Source organism: Onychostruthus taczanowskii, unplaced genomic scaffold, assembly GCF_017590055.1.
Source record: "Onychostruthus taczanowskii isolate IOZ18803 unplaced genomic scaffold, ASM1759005v1 scaffold35, whole genome shotgun sequence".
Taxonomy (NCBI): Eukaryota; Metazoa; Chordata; class Aves; order Passeriformes; family Passeridae; genus Onychostruthus; species Onychostruthus taczanowskii.
Window position 1 is genome coordinate 4,203,532 of NW_024500905.1, and position 16,814 is coordinate 4,220,345.

The 16,814-nt window shown below is 42.1% G+C and overlaps 2 protein-coding genes across 2 annotated transcripts; both read left to right on the forward strand.

Moving 5' to 3' along the window:
• The first annotated feature begins 6,173 nt into the window (after positions 1-6,173).
• Positions 6,174-13,123, forward strand: TMBIM4 (transmembrane BAX inhibitor motif containing 4). Its single transcript, XM_041411243.1, has 7 exons — positions 6,174-6,354; positions 7,427-7,535; positions 8,794-8,899; positions 9,971-10,004; positions 10,955-11,072; positions 11,557-11,602; positions 12,280-13,123. The coding sequence occupies exons 1-7, from the start codon at positions 6,261-6,263 to the stop codon at positions 12,484-12,486; spliced, it is 714 nt and encodes a 237-aa protein (XP_041267177.1). The 5' UTR covers positions 6,174-6,260; the 3' UTR covers positions 12,487-13,123.
• Positions 13,124-13,650: 527 nt separating this feature from the next.
• LLPH (LLP homolog, long-term synaptic facilitation factor) lies at positions 13,651-16,525 on the forward strand. The gene is made up of 3 exons (XM_041411244.1): positions 13,651-13,758; positions 13,873-14,056; positions 16,297-16,525. The coding sequence occupies exons 2-3, from the start codon at positions 13,876-13,878 to the stop codon at positions 16,458-16,460; spliced, it is 345 nt and encodes a 114-aa protein (XP_041267178.1). The 5' UTR covers positions 13,651-13,758; positions 13,873-13,875; the 3' UTR covers positions 16,461-16,525.
• Positions 16,526-16,814: the final 289 nt, after the last annotated feature.

Sequence of the window (16,814 nt, forward strand, 5' to 3'; positions counted from 1 at the left end):
CTCTCTGTTGAGGTACCACACACCAATTAATCCTAATCCTTGTCAAAGTAAAACTCAAGTTTTAAAAGGAACATCTAGCTAAAAATTCAATTGTGATTTTCCAAATCTCTGTCTCACTAATGAACCACTGTTCTTCCTGCTAGTATCTAAGAATGTCAAGATTACACAAGATTAATTGATGTTTTAGAAATGGTATTTAATTATTAACACGAAGAACACTCAGTTGAAAGCTCTGTCTTCAACTCTTTTCTGTGTTGCTGTTTCAAGTGTAGTATTTAGGGAGCTGTGGCAGTCTTTCCTCGCTGCTGTTCCAGAGAGGCACCTTGAAGCGACGTGGAAGTACTTTGCTGTGTCTGGAGCCATGAGCTGTGTTTCTGCCTTATGCAAAGTGAGCAGCAACAACATATCTGGCATACATCTCCTGAGACAATGTTGAAGAAGCTGACTTCAGACAGCTAAATAATTAACCTTATGAATAAGCAAAGGATTTGCTGCCGACCCACTTCCCAAAGAACCTGCATCAGGCTGACTACACTCTTGTTCCATCAGCACCACAACAAACATTTCACACCACTTTTGTCCTTCCCTCCATATTTTTCAGTGATGTGAAGCTCCAGGAAGTGTCTTGAAATCCACTCAGCTGTGGAAAAAAGGTCTGGGAAAACTAAGGGCTGCTCAGCACTTTATGGCCCAAAGGCCCCTTAGTGGCCTTGGTATTTTTATCTGAAGTTGGTGAAAGACTCCAATTACCTCAAGTTTCTTGTCCCAGCCCCTGTGCAGGACACTGCAGGAGTTGCATGCAGCCTCTGCACATTGGGGTCAACACGTGTGTGATGGCACCATGGGGAAATGAGGTGATTTCAGCCATGCCTTGTGCCTTTTGAAGCCCCTCTAGACAAAACCTGGGTGCAAGCAGTGCCTGAGGGTGAAGTGTGTCCTCCTCTCCTCCCAGCTCTGTTAGCACCAGTATGCTCCCAAAATAAAGAGGGCCATGTCTGTGTGGGTACTTCTGTGCTGATGAAGCCCTCCCAGCAGAGACAAGACTGCATCAACATCAAAGGAGGTTTGCTGGCTTGGTTTTATGGGTGAGCCCTCACATACACATCTCTCACAGAAATAATCAATGCCTTTGGGGTTTTCTGCCAGCTCCTCCTCCCTCTATCCTGTCCTTGCTATTTGCCCGGTCATGATGTATGTTCCACATATGCAGGGTGCCACAACTTACACATTGGAATCTGGTGTCTTTCAGGATGCTCCAAGGTACCTGAGGTATTGCTTGGCTTTGCAGATATAACAGAAAATTTAAAGAGGTTCAGTGCCTTCACAGAGGAGCAAATGGAATTGAGATTGATAGCCTAAGAGCCATAAAATGGCACCAGACATGTTTAGGCATCTGCATGCCACCCTTATTTCCACTGACAGTAATGGTTGCTTAGGCACTTCTTACACATGTAGATAACTATTTATAGACACTTAAGTGCAGTTATTTTCATCTAGAGCTGAATCCTGCTCTTCAATCTCTGCAGGATAGATCTCACCATGGGCTGAAAAGCCACTGCTATTTTAAGTATTTGGGTTTTTTTTTCTCCTTTAGCAGCATACATACTATTAATGTTGTCACATGTGACAGTTCTAATCAGGATTGGATTCAACTAGACACTCAAACAGAAATAAGCACATCTGACCTCAACTTTTCAAAATGCCAGGAAATAAAAGACTCAGAATTAAAAGTGATCGTAACAAAATAAGTTCAAATGTTGAGATAAACTAATTTATCTCAGGTTTTAAATGACAGAATGATATTACAGGTGACAGAGGCTGATCAGTGAGGACAACTGAAGACAATTAAAACACATTGGAATTTGTACAGAAAGGGTAGTTAAGGGTTTTATAAACAGAGTCTGTATTGCACTCCAATATTCAAGCAGCTCTTACTGCTAAATTGAAACTGAACAAAATAATAGCAAACTCAGAGCAGAATATGCTTTGATGTTTTGTTCAGAGAAACAAACTGAAGAATAATCTGCCTTCTGTTTCACAAGGTAGTGCAGTTATTAAATTGGTTTCATTTGTAACATTACTTCCATGAAAAAGAAAAAAATCCCTTTTTACATAAAAAAAAGGAAAAAATGCCTATATCTGGGCTGTCAGTGTAGCATTTCATATTTTCCTAGGATTCAGTCTTACACATGGAATAAAATGGTAATGCTCTTTTTATAAACTTCAGCAGCTACTGAAAAAACAAAGGTGTGATAATAAGCAAAGATAGATTCCAGATTGATCCTGACCTTAAAATATAAAATCTCTCAGCTTGTTAAAATGAGATGGCATCCTTGAAAAACATGAGACTTGTATAAATGGGCAAAAACCTTGAAAGAAGACTTTTAATGCTAGAATTATTAGGTACCAGTACTACCCTATTAACTGCAGAGGTATATTTATCCTGAAGTCCTGTTTTCAAAAGGAATTGGACTCACCCTGAGCCCATTCAAAATGTCTCACCCAATGTCATGAATCAAACCAACATGTCTGTTCAAGAGCTGTTCACCGTCCTTAAAATAAAGGTCCAGGCTTCCACATTGTGCTCGCTGGCAGGAAAGCTTGTACCTGTCACAGTGATGGACTACTGCCTAGTGCCTTCAGATAGCTCTGTTCCTAGGCACAACCCACTGCTTAATGCAGCTAGACCTCCACTGAGAATAAGATCCAAAACTAACCTGTCATATCTTACCAGAAATGTACATGGTTTTAAAAAAAATTTAAAAACTACTTAATTGAGTTACAAGATAGGGTGAGGTGTAATGAAAAAAAATTACAATGGATATGGGATTTAACAGGAAAAAGAATCATCATTAGGCAAAGATGTGGGCTGTAGGAAACCAAAGAAACATTGAGAGATGCTTTTTATCCTGGAATAGCTTGGCTTTGTGACCTGCTTGCTAAAGGGTAGAGTCTTTCTCATGAAACTGTAAGTACTAAAGGAGATAAACTCTCTTCCCTTGATCAGCGGATTTGAAAATTCACCATCATGGATTTTACAGCAACAGATGGCACATCTGTCTCTGAGTTTCCTTGTTATTATTCTGCCCTGTAAGAACATCATGATGGATTTGCACCTACCTATTTTGTACACATTGAAATATAATTTGGAATAACTTTACAATTACGTGATTGTCTCCATTTCCCATGGAAAACCTTGCAATTCTGAGTCTAAGGATAATTTCAGAGTAACTCATAGAATCATTAAATGGTTTGGGTTGGAAGGGACCTTAAAGATCATCTAGTTCCAATCCCTCTGCCATAGGCAGCAACACCTTCTACTACACCAGGTTGCTCAGAGCCCCATCCAACCTGGCCTTGAACATTTCCAGGGTGGGGCATCTACAGTTTCTCTGGGCGAGCTGTCCCAGTGCCTCACCACCCTCACAGTAATGAATTTGTTTTTAATATCTAATTTAAAACTACTCTCTTTCATTTCAAAGCCATCACCCCTACCACTACACGCCCTTGTAAAAAAAGTACATCTCTGCCTCTCCTGCAGACCCCGCTTAGATACTGGAAAGCTGCTACAACTCACACTTCTTCAAATTAGGGTTCCTCAGGATCACACAATTAAATTATTCCTTTAACTTAGCCAGCTGTTTCGAAACTGAGAGACCAAAGCTCAGCTGGGGATAAATTAATGGTTAATGGCCATGCGGATGTGCCTACATAATCTCCTCTGTTTTCCCACATTGCTTTGTATCCATGTGTGCTGTGCTGTCCTGAGCACAAATTGTCTGGATGTTACTTCCCTGTGGAAAGGCTGGCAGGCAGCCACAGGGCCCCATGTGTGACCCTGTACTCCTGGAACCACACTCCAGCAATACTACAGCAGTTGTGCCTTACGCATTTGTACGGAGCCACGCAGAGGTCACGGACTTGGCAGTCTGGGAAGAGGAGACCATTTAGTCCTGCCTCAACAACAGCCGTGGTGATGTGAAGATACACAGATGTATATCAAAGCCATGCTGAGAGGGGTCACTCTGGGAACACTGCTCAAAGCAAACGAAGGGTCTCTGGCACAATGATTTAAAAACAAACCGCTGGAAAGAAGCAGAATCCTGGCAACGCTCCAAGTACCTTTCCCAAGTACCTCTGAGCAACAGATGGACTTTTTCCAGCAAAGCCACCGGTTATGTATAACGCAGACAAAAGGCACAGAGGAGTTCATGGTCCTTACCCAGGCCTCCAGTGACAGCGAGCTTCCTCTCCCCACACTGGAGGCCAGAGCAGAAGCTGGGAGAACAGAAAGCTCTTTCACCCCGGCACGCACGCACACGGAGTGGGAGCGTCTAGCCAGCCCGGAGCGAGTCACTGTGGGACTGCCGTGGTTTCAAATAAAAATAGTGTGATGGAGGTATGTTTATGAAAACATCAAATGCAGAAAAGAAAGGCAATGTAAAACACACTTTCCTTTTTATAAGGCATATTTAGCATTTTACAAGGTATACTTTCCCAAGTGAGGAATGGAAAATTGCTAAGACATTGAAAGCACTCAGACACAGTGTCATTAAATGTTCATTCAGTACAGTAATTCCAAAGAACTGCATTCTGTATGTGCAAGTAACAAGAAAGACCTTAAGACAAGAATTGCTCTCTTTTGGCATGAAAATCACAGCCTTTATCAGTGTTGCAGATGTAAATAATTTTCCATTCCCATCTGCAGCAACTTTGGCAGACTGTGCTTTTTGGTGGCACCACTGAGTGATTTTTCTGCTTTGTCTCTTGCCTTGCTGAATAAACTGATTACTGATTCTTGGTGGCTTCCATCAGACCAACATCTTCCACACAGGAGGTGGGTGTGTGAGTGCAAAGGCTCACGTGCCTGCTTCCTGTCATCTCCTGTCTCCCAGTCTGTGCCTAAACCACAGTACTATTCCACAGCTTTACACTGATTACTCTTAAAATTAAAAGTACTCAAGTTTTCACCCTGACTATTTTCTAGGGCAGTTTAAGCCATGCTACCTCTTATGTGACACTTTCTCCACAGCTGGAGGACTGCAACAGCCTTATAAAGAATATTTGAAGGCTACTATTATATCTGTCCTTCAATCGTCTCAAGCCTCAAACTATTTGCAGGAGTCAACTCCTGCAGCAATGCTCTGAAATTTTCTGTTTCTCACACAGAACGCCTCTAAGAGGTATTTTAAAGAAAACAGCACTGCATGTATTGGAGAAGGCAATACCAGATGCCTTACCAAAACTCTTAAATACTTCTTCTGGGAGAGCATCAGTGTTGTGCTTCTGCAGAGGCAGATGCAAGAAAGCACACAGCATAACTGTTTTGAAACAGTTACCATTCAGCAGTGCATAAAGCTCCAAATTCAGGATTTAAATGGAAAGATCCTACTCTGCAGCAACTAAAAAATGCAAAATGATGGTAAGAAAATAATAAATACTTCCCAGAATATAAAGTTATGCTCATAATTCTTGCCTCTGAAAGTGAAATGTAGTATCTTAAGTCACCTTGGTAGAAAAGCTGCTCAAGATTATTTCATCACGAAATCATAGAATTGATTTACTTCTCCCTTGAGAAGTTGAATACAGTTCAGGCTACTATTTTCCAATTTTCACAAGCACTTCCAGTCAAATCTGGAAAATTACATATATTTCTAAAGTGTCTGTTGCTTCAGTTTCTCGGCACACTTTAGATAATATTCAAGAGTTTAAAAGTACCCTGCTGCACAGGTTATCCACACCCCCGAACCGTGCCTTTTGTGACTGCTCAGTGTGAGCTACCATCACGTCCGACTGCACCAAGTGCTTTGCGACGCCTGAGAAACGCTGGGCATCTTTGGTTCCTGTTCAATTACACTGAGTTTGAACGACGGGACACGAAACTAGGAGAAGGCCGAGGTAAATTCTGCTTCGCATGAAAGGTTTCTGGAGGTGAAGCTCATCCCTGTGGGACACAGGCGGACGAGAGCACCAGGCCCGCCGCCGCTCCATCAGGCACCGCTGATCGGGCAGCGTGTGCGGCAGTGCACAGCCGCTGCCTGCTGTGTGCGGAGAGCAGCTGCGGTGGAGAGCAGCCCAAGGGCTGGGATTCTGCAGCCACTGGCACTGCCCCTCCAGGCCTCCAGAGCTCAATGCACAAGGGCAGCCCGCCGCCACAAAGGCAGCGCCGGCCATCGACGCGCTCGGCCGCTCGGCGGGGCGCCCTGCTCGGCGCTGCGCAGCGCGGCCGCGCCCCCCGGAAGCGGAGGCGGGCGGCGGCCATGGCGGCGGAGCAGCGCTACCCGCGAAGCTCCATCGAGGATGACTTCAACTACGGCAGCAACGTGGCCTCGGCCAGCGTCCACATCCGCATGGGTAAGGACCACGGATGAGTGGGAGAGCCGCACGGCCCCGCCGCAGCCCCCCAAGCGCTTGCGGGGAGGTCCCCGTTGCCCCCAGTGGCGGGGCGGAGAGGGGACGCCGCGCCCTGCGCTCCCGACAGGTGCCTCGGCGACACCCCGGCCACCTCTGGCCCTGGGCTGCCCTCGGGCTCCGCGCAGTGTTTTAACCTGGCTCAAGGTTGTGAGTGCGGAGCCAGGGCGCTGTTTAGTCCAGGTTAGGCCTGAAGGGTGCGGGGCCGCGGCCGGCGAAAGCTTTGTCGTTTAACCGTGAAGGGGGCAGGTGTTCTCCTGAGAGGGGTTACCCCGTGTACCCGGTACCCTGTGGAGATTCAGGCTTGATTTTGTTCAGAGTGATGAGTTTCGAAGTCCAAACATGACACATGAGATGCGCAGTCCCTGCAGAGACGCAGTCCCGGAGGTGTTGAGGTAAAGCCTGGACGTGGCGCTTGGTGCCGTGGTCTGTCTGACACGGCGCTCTTCGCCCGTAGGTTGGACTCCGTGCTCTCACAGGTCTTTTCCAACCGTATTCTTTCCGTCATTCATAAACACCAGAATTACTGACTGGAATTACAGAAGTTTAACCATGAGATTGAAGGACTGGAAGTTCTTCTGTGAAGTTTTAGAACTTCTGTTTCTTCCACCGAAGCATTTGGCACGCATTCCTTGTGAATCCTCTGTCAGTTAGGTCCGTCAGGCACCAGTAACATGATGGAGAAGGAGTGCTGTCAGTATAGTGAGAATGGGTGTACATAGGTCTGAAACTAGTCCAAAGTAAATTCCTTTCAAGTGTATATTCTTCTATACACTTCTATTCTTCTATAGTTCTTTTGACATCATTGTTAATAGTTAAATAATTATGTCCAGTAATTTTGCCGTAATACTGTGTCAGGTTTTTAAAGTAAAATGGCTTTTTACGACTTTGTTCTGTACTTTTTCACTATGACTTTATAACGATTCCTTATGAAAATGAAAACTTGTATCTGATTTACTGTTGAACTTTGAAAGTGTAAGTCAAAAGTGGTTTTATTTTTATTTTCCTTTTCCAGCATTTCTGCGAAAGGTCTACAGCATTCTTTCTGTTCAAGTTCTATTGACCACAGTCACATCTGCAATTTTCCTATACTCTGCTGGAGTGCAGGCATTTGTTCATGAGAGGTAAATTCTAAGGTGAAATGCAGCTGTTTAGCATGTGTTAGGCATAAATTATGCAAGTTGTTGCTACACTTCAATCTTCTTAATTATTTTTATAACCTGTGTTTTTGTTGCTGCAGTAGATACTCTTTAACTTGATTAGGGAGCAACTTCTCTGACATTTTCCTCCTTGGTTTACTATGAAAACTATTATTATCTTTTTTGTTGTGTTGTTTATTTTAATCAATGCTTTATTAATAGTGCTTCTTTCAATATTTATGCTACGCAAGCTTTTACATGAGTTGCAGAACATCTCAGTTACTGATATTTTTTGTTTTGCAGTCTAAATACTTTTAGAATCTGTTTGGAATGCTGTTAGTTATAAGTGCCTGTTCCAAAAAGCAGAATTATGTCTTATTCCTCTTCCTCCCTCTCCCATCTTCTTATTCCCCTTACCCCCTCCCCACTCCCCCAAAAGAATTAGTCTGCTGAAGTTCCTGTGGGTCTGCTTCATTTTGCCTCTCAGATTTTCATGATAAAATGAGTCTCAAAGTGCAAACTGTGGAGAACAAGCCAGGGAAAAGAACAGCTGGAAAAAGAGCAGAGCACTGAGTCTAGTTTCTGTCTTCCTCCAAGTGCACTTTTGGACTTCTACTTTCACTTTAAAGCCCAAATATAAAGGAGGATCAAACACTGCATGAAAGTTTCGGTTTCTGTATAACCTATAGTGGTTGTAAAACTACAGTTTTCTACTTAAGCCTGATAATTTAAAATTATTCTGCTCGCTTGGAACTGTTGTGATTTTGTGTTTCATGTTGGTCCCATTTTTCCTTGGAGGGCTGCTTGAATGATTTAGCAATACTTACTGGTCACTACTGATTTTCTTTGGCGCAGTTAGTGCCCATGTTTGTTGCATTCAGGTGCTTGTGAAAAATAGTTCCCTGAATATGGAGTTCAGGACAGGCAAAACAGTACATATACCTTAACACTCTTACTTTGTATGGGTGTATTTTCTTCTTTGTATGTGCTCATTTCCAGGTAATGGATTACTGGGCAATCTTTGGCTTTAGTATGAAAAAGTTGTCTTTACTTGCGACTGTGCTATTTTTAACTGATTATCTGTAGTAGTGTGTTTTAAACAGTTTTGTTGTAAATTTGCATTACATTTAGTTTAGATATCTTTTCCTAGATGATCACGTAAAAATTTGAATTTATATAAACTCTTCCACAGTCTAGCAGATATTCAAGTTTGAGTACTTTTTTTTAAAATGGAATTTTACAGGCCTGCCTTGCTTTTGATATCTGTATTTGGATCTCTGGCTGTAATTGTGGCACTGACCCTCTACAGACACCAGCACCCTGTTAATTTATACCTGCTGTTTGGATTTGTAAGTGTTTAATTAAGTTAAATTATTCATTGATTAATCAATTCAATGTAATAATCCCTAGAATATCTTGCATTGTAATTAATTCCTTGAAACTAAAGGTATGTCATTTGTTTTTCTTGTATTCCTTGAAAGACATCCTATATATTTTTGAGGGTCTGAGTTAGTTTTTGGAGATTCTGTCCAGAGGTTGTTCCTAGATAGCAGGCACTTCAGGTTTCTCTCAGCATCTTTTTAGAAAGAGTGTTAGAACTTGGAATCAGTTTGAGCAGGGGTTATTGCGTGTATGTAGGAATCCGTCTACTCTCATTGTTCTGTTGATGTCGGGGATTTTTTCTATGCAACTGCTCAGTAGGAAAGGAGGAGATATTCCTGTTACCTAAATTGTTTCATGGACAGCCTTCAGCAGAGACCCAAACCAGCCATATTATTTGTTCCTCCAGTTGTTGTCTTTTTGATGCTAAATTCCCAGCATGTTTCCAGCACAGGCCAATCTGTCAGAGCTGTCCTCAAATTTTAGTTTTCTGCCTGATGTTGTGAGTATGTAGATTCAGGCTAATAGTTGCTCTTGGATATTTTGGATTATGTAGCAAATCAGTCTTCTGAAAAGAAGTCGCAGTAGCTCAATTAAAATTTGATGTTTTAAGAGTTGCATAAATTGTATTTGTGATAAAACAGAAAGACAGCTTTGCTGTGTGAGTAAACAGGTTATTTAAAGGATAAATGTGGTAAGGAAACTGATGCAGACACTGTGTTAGACAGCTGTCCAACAAGACACTACAAATGTATTAATTTTATAGCCCCTTGAATAGTTTGTAACAAGTGCCATATAAATGCTGTGCACTTACAGTAGAAAATGTAACGTTTTCCATTGGGATAGTCTCTCACTCATTTTCACTTTGTATTGTACTTTTATTACATAACACAACTTCCAGCCCAGAAGGACAGTGTGATTGCCATTCTCTTGTTAAAAATTAAACATGTTTTCATACACAAAGATTTAACAGGAGACCCAATGTTTAATGGTTTGATTTTTTTCTTACCCTTCTGTTTTTTTGGGTTTGCTTTTTGTAGACGCTACTGGAAGCGCTGACAGTTGCCATTACAGGTAAATAATAGCCATCCTATTGTCTGATTCCATAAAGAATTTGGAAAATGAATCCATTATATTGTACTAATTGCCATTAGGGTTTTCTAGATGTGACTAAAATGAATCCTGTTTGAAAATTTTAGTGACAGTGATAGGAGTTCAGCAAAACCAGGAAATCGAGAGAGAAAACTGAATTCTGATTCAGAAATAAAACTGTATAAACTTGGAAGTGAGAAATTAGTTGGAGAATCCATTATTTCAGTATAGTTAAAAATGTTCTCTTTCATAATGTTCAGCTCTCAGCAGAGCTGATCTTTAAGTTGAAATAGTCCTACCTGCCCCCTCAATTTCCTCAAAGGGAATCTGAGTTTGGAGAATTCTGTGCTTCATGGCCAGGGTTGAAATGAGGCAGTGTGCGGTCGCGTCATGCCATCACCTTGAACTATACCTTACAGCATAAGATGAAACCTCTTCATTGTGGCTTATGGTCTCCTGACCTGGGGAAAGGAAAGATAAAGGAGGAAGGAGGGAAGAAAAAGGTTGCACATGTTTCTGCTATCTTTCCCCTCCTGTCCCCTAATCAAAACTTTGAGCCTTTGTAGGGTATTGTTTTATTTCCCCCTTGCTTCAGTATAATGAAAAGCTCATACAGTTTTTTTTCCTTAAGATCTCAGTTATCTGTGCTTAAATTATTTTTGTTTTGTTTTGTTGCTGTGTTCATAATTTTGACTGGGGAAGACCTGTTATTTTCATTTAAGAAGCTACAGCTGTAAAGTAACTGTCAAACTTAGCCAGTACACGATCCCTGAGTCCTATGAATCATGAATTTGAAATGCAAAGACAAGTTCAGGCATAATTTACTTAATTTTGTTCACAGTTAAGTTTAAATTTCTGTTTCCTCAAAAGATAACTCAACAAATACATAGTGTAGAGTTCTTTAATTGACAGATTACTTTTTCTGTTTATAGTGAGTTTCTATGATGTCTCCATTGTCTTGCAAGCCTTTATTCTTACTACTGCTGTATTTCTTGGATTGACTGCATATACCTTGCAATCAAAGAGAGACTTCAGCAAATTTGGAGCAGGGTATGTTGTCATATTGATGATTTTTTAAAAAAAAAAATTTTGTTGTTGTTAAGGCTTTGAGTTTTTTCCTTTCTTAAATGAAGCTTTGCAGGTATAGTAAGGAATACAGGTCAACAGAACCTGCTTCAAAGGAATGGTGAGGGTTATTTATTTTAAATTATTCATTTTTCCCAGTTCTGATCCTTGGTAAATTCTTTTCAGTGATAAAGAATCTTAAAACAATTCGAAAACTAGTTTACATGGATTTTTCACTGGGAGAGAAGGCAGATGTTTCAAATCTTTAAAAAAATTGAAGTTAGAACATAACTTTTGACAGCTTTACAAAACTTTTACTGCTGAGACCAGTGAACAGTTGGCATCTAAGAATTCCAGACATTTACTTGCCAAATATATTGTGAAGAGATTTTAGAAGAAAGGAGGGTGTTTTAAGTTAAGTCTGAAAGAAAGTATAGTGTTGGTTACAGTGTAATTTATTTTCTTTCAGCCTCTTCGCTTGCTTGTGGATTTTAATCATCTCGGGTTTCCTGAGGGTAAGATACTTGGTGTTCACAGTTAAAAGATATTCACAGAATCACAGAATGGTGTGGGTTGGGAGGGACCTTAAAGATCATCCAGTTCCAGCCCCCCTGCCATGAGCAGGGACACCTTCCACTAAGATCAGTCACTTTTAATGACTTGTAGTGTAACTAAAAGGTTTGGATCAGCCCAGTATAGCTTAATGAAAGAAAATTGTTAACCAGATCCATTACTGTTCTAGATCATGCTGGTGATCATTTAACCACACATTTTCATTTTAGATTTTTGTCGGGTGCTGTTCTTGCCAACATAAATGTTGGGGTATTTGGGTATTTGGGTTGATTGACAAAATTTGTCAATTGAGATCCACTACTTGGTGGAAGAGAATGTGAAGTAGATTTGAGATTTAATTATATTTTGGTTTTCTGGTTCTGCTGTTAGTATTCTGGAGACCAGAGCTTCCTCCCTCTTAAGTGGAGGCACTTTTACTCAGTCAGAGATTGGAGTGTGATTGGTGTGACTGGAGAGTGCATGGAGTAAGAGCATTGAAATATCACCATAATACTGTGGTTTTGTGTACATAACACTAGAAAGACTGTGTTTTAAATGTGGCATATCATTATGTAGGGATTTCAATATTTAAAAAAAATGAAATTCACGAGTGTCTTTTTCATATTTTATCTGCCTCCAGCTGTTTTTCTATAGTGAGACAACAGAGTTGGTGTTTGCTGCTGCTGGAGCTCTTCTGTTCTGTGGATTTATTATTTATGACACTCATTTGCTGATGCACAAGTTATCCCCTGAAGAGTACATACTGGCTGCAATCAATCTCTACTTGGACATCATAAATCTGTTCTTACACCTGCTGCGTTTTCTGGAGGCATTTAATAAAAAATAGTCAAAAGCAGAGTGGTTTGACTACAGCACAATTGAAGTTAAGTTTATGGATGATCTGTAAACTCAGTAGTTTTGCCTTCTAAAGACTGAATCTTTATTATGTTTGCATTCCATGAATATTGGTCCCTCCTTAGGGGGAAAAATGGCTTTTTACATAGCTACAATTCTTCTCCACACCATGTATATTATGTAGTTAACATGCTCTCATCATGACAGTCACTTTTTTAATCACTTTATTTGCAGTGTAATTAATGATTGAAATTTTGCCGACTCCTGTTTGCTTCAGAGTAAGATTCCCTGCTGTTCTCTAGCTGCTGAAAATGTTTCCTTTGGGATTGATCATTCGTTTATGTACCACGTAAGGGCAGCATGACTTTACCATTGTGCAATGTTTCACCAAGATAATTTTTTTTTTAATTGTTGTTAGGAAAATTGAAATGCTGTCTGTGACAGAGGTACTCTGTCCTAGTTAAGGGCTGTCACTATGGAAGCTGTGAGGGTGTGAAAACAATTAAAGGGAATATTCTTTATTTTAGTACTATTTATTGCCTATCTTTCAGTGTTCTGAAAAATCATTCAGAGATTGATTATGGCATTTTATCAACTTATGTATAATAAAATTCACAGTGTGTCAGTAACAATTGGAAAGCCTTTAGTCTGTTCTTGCAGCTGAGGCTGGAGGTGATGCTGAGAGCGAGCGCTGCAGACGGGTCGGTGCTGGCAGGGTGGAGGTGCTGTGCCTGCGGCTGCTTCCCGCGCGGTGGGGATGCTGGAGGGAGGGAGCGTACGAACGGTTTGGAAAGGCTTCCCTCCTATTCAGCACGGGATTGTTACCGCTCGCCAGTCCTGTCAGTGAGAGGCGGGAGACGAGGAATGCAGTACCTGGGGAAGGTGCGCGTCCTGCCTGCCCCACGCCCTTACCGGGTGCGCTTTCCGTGAGCCTGTCCAGGTACCACCGCGAATGGTTTGAGCGAGTGTGATAATCTCCCCTTTGCCTTCGGATTTCATTCAGAACAGCGGGGCAGGAGCTAAGAATAAATCCTTGCTTTTTACGTTGTGCTGGAGCACGTCAATCCTTCCACGCCTCCCCTCGCCCCGGCCGCGCAGCGCTGTGTGGGCCCGGCCGCGGAGCAGGCGTGCGCCTGCGCGCTCGCTCGGACACTTACGGTACGGCCCATCAACCCCCGCGGGAGGCCGGGCGCCTCGGTTTGCGCATGCGCGGGCGGGACGCGTGGCCTTGCGCGAGAGTGTGTAGCGGCCTCGCGCGCGGCAGGTGAGCGGGGTGCCCCCCCCCCGTGTGCGCGCGCGATCCCCCCCCGTCTGCGCGCGCGATCCCCCCCGTGTGCGCGCGGCTCCCCCTCAGCTGCTGCCGCTTCCCTCCCCGCAGGACATGGCGAAGAGCCTGAGGAGCAAATGGAGGAGGAAGATGCGGGCGGAGAAGAGGAAGAAGAACGCGCCCAAGGAGCTGGAGAGGCTGAAGAAGATCCTGGGAACCAAAGCGGATGTCATCATGGAGGAGGTCAAGGAGGTGGCGACCGTGCTGCCCCCCGAGAAAGTGCTGGAGCAGAGAGGTGAGCGGGGCTCTGGCTGGCTTTTCCTGCTGCAGTGGCCCAGGTGCGGGAGGTCCTGCCGTGCTGTCACTGGTCCTGCGACACTCAGCGCCGGGATCAGCTCTATGGTTGTCACAGGAGGAGAACAGGGAGTCGGAAGGCCTGTGTTTTAAAGCTAAAACACTGAGTCTGGTCATTTCGCAACACTTGCATCCATATTGCCTCCGGTCACTTGCGGAAAAAGGTTGTCAACATTAGGTTTTAGTACGTAAAGTAGGTGATGTATTGTATGGAGAGACATCTCTGAGAACATCAGGTGAATGCAGATTCACCACTTAGCAGTTGTTCCAATCGCAGCATTATGTTTGCTGCCAGACTGTCCTGATTTGAGGAGGCTGCTAAACATTGGGGTAGAAGTAGTACGGGCCCAGTTTCTGAATACTAATTAGTGCTGCATTGCACACGGTGCAGGAGTGGATGGTATTAGATGTATACAAATAATGCCATCTTCCTCCTTGTGTCTGGAATCGAATGTTAACTGCAAAGGAAGTAACCCAGGAAGGGGAAACAGAGGTTTAAAACAGCTGCATACTGGATGGGAGTCAGAAAGACACCTCCTTTTTCCAAAACTGACATCCAAAGTAAATCATAGTCTTATTTTGATTCTTCAGTTTGTGCCACTAAGATGTTCTGATACTGGAAATGGAAATAAAATGGTGTATAAAAAATACTTGTCCAATTAAGGTTAGCTTCAAGTATAATCTGTAATTTTATCCATGGTTCAGATTTGTCCTACAAACCAGGTATAAAAGTTATTCTTTAAGGGTTAGTTAGAATTGAATTTCCAAAACGTTTTGGAACATTGTCAGACTTCTGATACTAAAGTTGAAGGAGAAATCATTGCCTTAAACCTAGTTGCTGAAATAAATGCATAGCTGTCTGTAATTTTTGCACCTCCTTCTAACTCTGCTGGCAGCTTCTCTACAGGTGGCCAATTTTACTTGGCTTTTGCAGAGATAGGAGTCTCAGAAATACCTAAGAAAATACATATTTCACAAAACAGCTACCAGTTTTGGGAAAAAAAATAGTGTTTTCTTTGGGAGGGCTTTTCAAGACTAACACAAAGGAGCTCATATTGCCAAGTGTTAGGAGAACTGAGGTAGCTAAAAACTTCACCCATAATACATACTTCCTGCAGACAGATAAATAATTTTCCAGCCAAAGAAAGTATTTAGGTATATATTACAGGCATCTTACTGTGTTACTTTAGGGTGTTGTAAACTCAGCACACTAAGAATTTTGTTTTTCAGTTTTTCTTCTTAATAAAAAAATAATATAAGGTCTGCCGTGCTGGATAGGCTTTTGGTTCTGCCACCAGGCCCCCGTGCTGATTCTCTGCTGATTGCAAGTATTTGCAAGCCCCCCAATTTAGGGCTCTATGAGCATATCTCTGGTGCAGATTCCTGTAGACTATCATCCTCAACTGTTGAAGCAGCATGTTGGCCTTTTCCTTGTGGTAAAGGCTTGAGTTGCACACATACGGTTTGGAAACAAGGTTGGGATGGAATGACAGAGCACAGCTGCAGTCAGTACTTAGCAAGGTGTTCCTCTTGCACTTTGTTACCTCACTGAGACATGACGTTCATGGGGTGCTGGGCAGCTGGGGACGCCGTGCCTGGGAGTGACCGTGTCATGGGCAGTCCTCCTCATCTAGAGATTAATCCTCTTGGTGCCTGTGAATGTGTTAGACCTGATGTCATGCTCACTCCTTGAGGAGTGTTGGTGGCATCACTGGCTGATACTTACTGCTGTCATTGTATTTCACCTTTTCTCCTTGCTGTTCTTTTTACTTGTATTCATCTTCCACTCAGAATAAATTTTTAGATCAGATCTCAAACTGTGAGATCTGTGTAATTGTGCCTATCTTTCAGTAAACCTATGGCTTCATGCATGTTTCCATGATGGAATATACAATGTTCTTAGACACAGGATTGGAGCAGATTGCAGATGAAAGAATAAGATGCTTTGTCCAGACGTGGCCTTTAGAAAAAATATTGCACGTTTACTATCAACTGTTGAAGTTCCTGGGTTGCAGTTACATTGGTTTGGAAAGTGCTTTCAGTTTATAAACCAGTCAATTCCCTATGTAAATACTATTGTGTCTAGGGATATTTTCGTCGTTTGGGGGAATCTAGTGAGAAAATAGCTTCTATGAAGCGGATTCAGATATTTTACTCACTAAAAATACCTTTAATTTTCAGATGACTGCAAAATGGAGCTGGATAATAAACGAAACAAAAAAACCCTTCTAGACCAGCATGGACAGTACCCAATATGGATGAATTCCAGGCAAAGAAAGAAGCTTAAGGCTCAGCGTGTTAAAGGGAAAAAAAAATCAAAATTGGCCAAAGGCCTCGTCTGGTAAAATCAATTTTGTAAAGATTATGAATATTTTATTTAACAAAATAAATTTTCCACATAAGTTCGTGAGATTTTGTGCTTGGTCACCGCGTGTAGTTTATTGTGTTGAATGAATTTTTGAAGAGACTATTTGACCAGCAAATGATGAGAGAAGTTGCTGAGTGCCTTTGAATAGACTAATTGTGTGTGGTTATCTGTTTTCTTGGGAGGGCGAGGGCTTCATCTTTTGTACTATGAGCACCAAAAACAGTAAAGGAAATCCTAAAAGTAATTAAACCAAGTGTTTTTGTACTGTGGTCTTTGTCAGTGTAACTTGTCTTTTAGTAAATATAACCAAAGGATTCTGTAGACACACAGT

Bases quoted from the DNA above. Each gene is read 5' to 3' on its own strand.
- LLPH (XM_041411244.1), top strand. From the start codon at position 13,876: ATGGCGAAGAGCCTGAGGAGCAAATGGAGGAGGAAGATGCGGGCGGAG. The intron at 14,057-16,296 runs GTGAGCGGGGCT...TTTAATTTTCAG, and splicing joins GAAAGTGCTGGAGCAGAGAG to ATGACTGCAAAATGGAGCTG.
- TMBIM4 (XM_041411243.1), top strand. From the start codon at position 6,261: ATGGCGGCGGAGCAGCGCTACCCGCGAAGCTCCATCGAGGATGACTTC. The intron at 7,536-8,793 runs GTAAATTCTAAG...GGAATTTTACAG, and splicing joins CAGGCATTTGTTCATGAGAG to GCCTGCCTTGCTTTTGATAT. The intron at 8,900-9,970 runs GTAAGTGTTTAA...TGCTTTTTGTAG, and splicing joins TATACCTGCTGTTTGGATTT to ACGCTACTGGAAGCGCTGAC.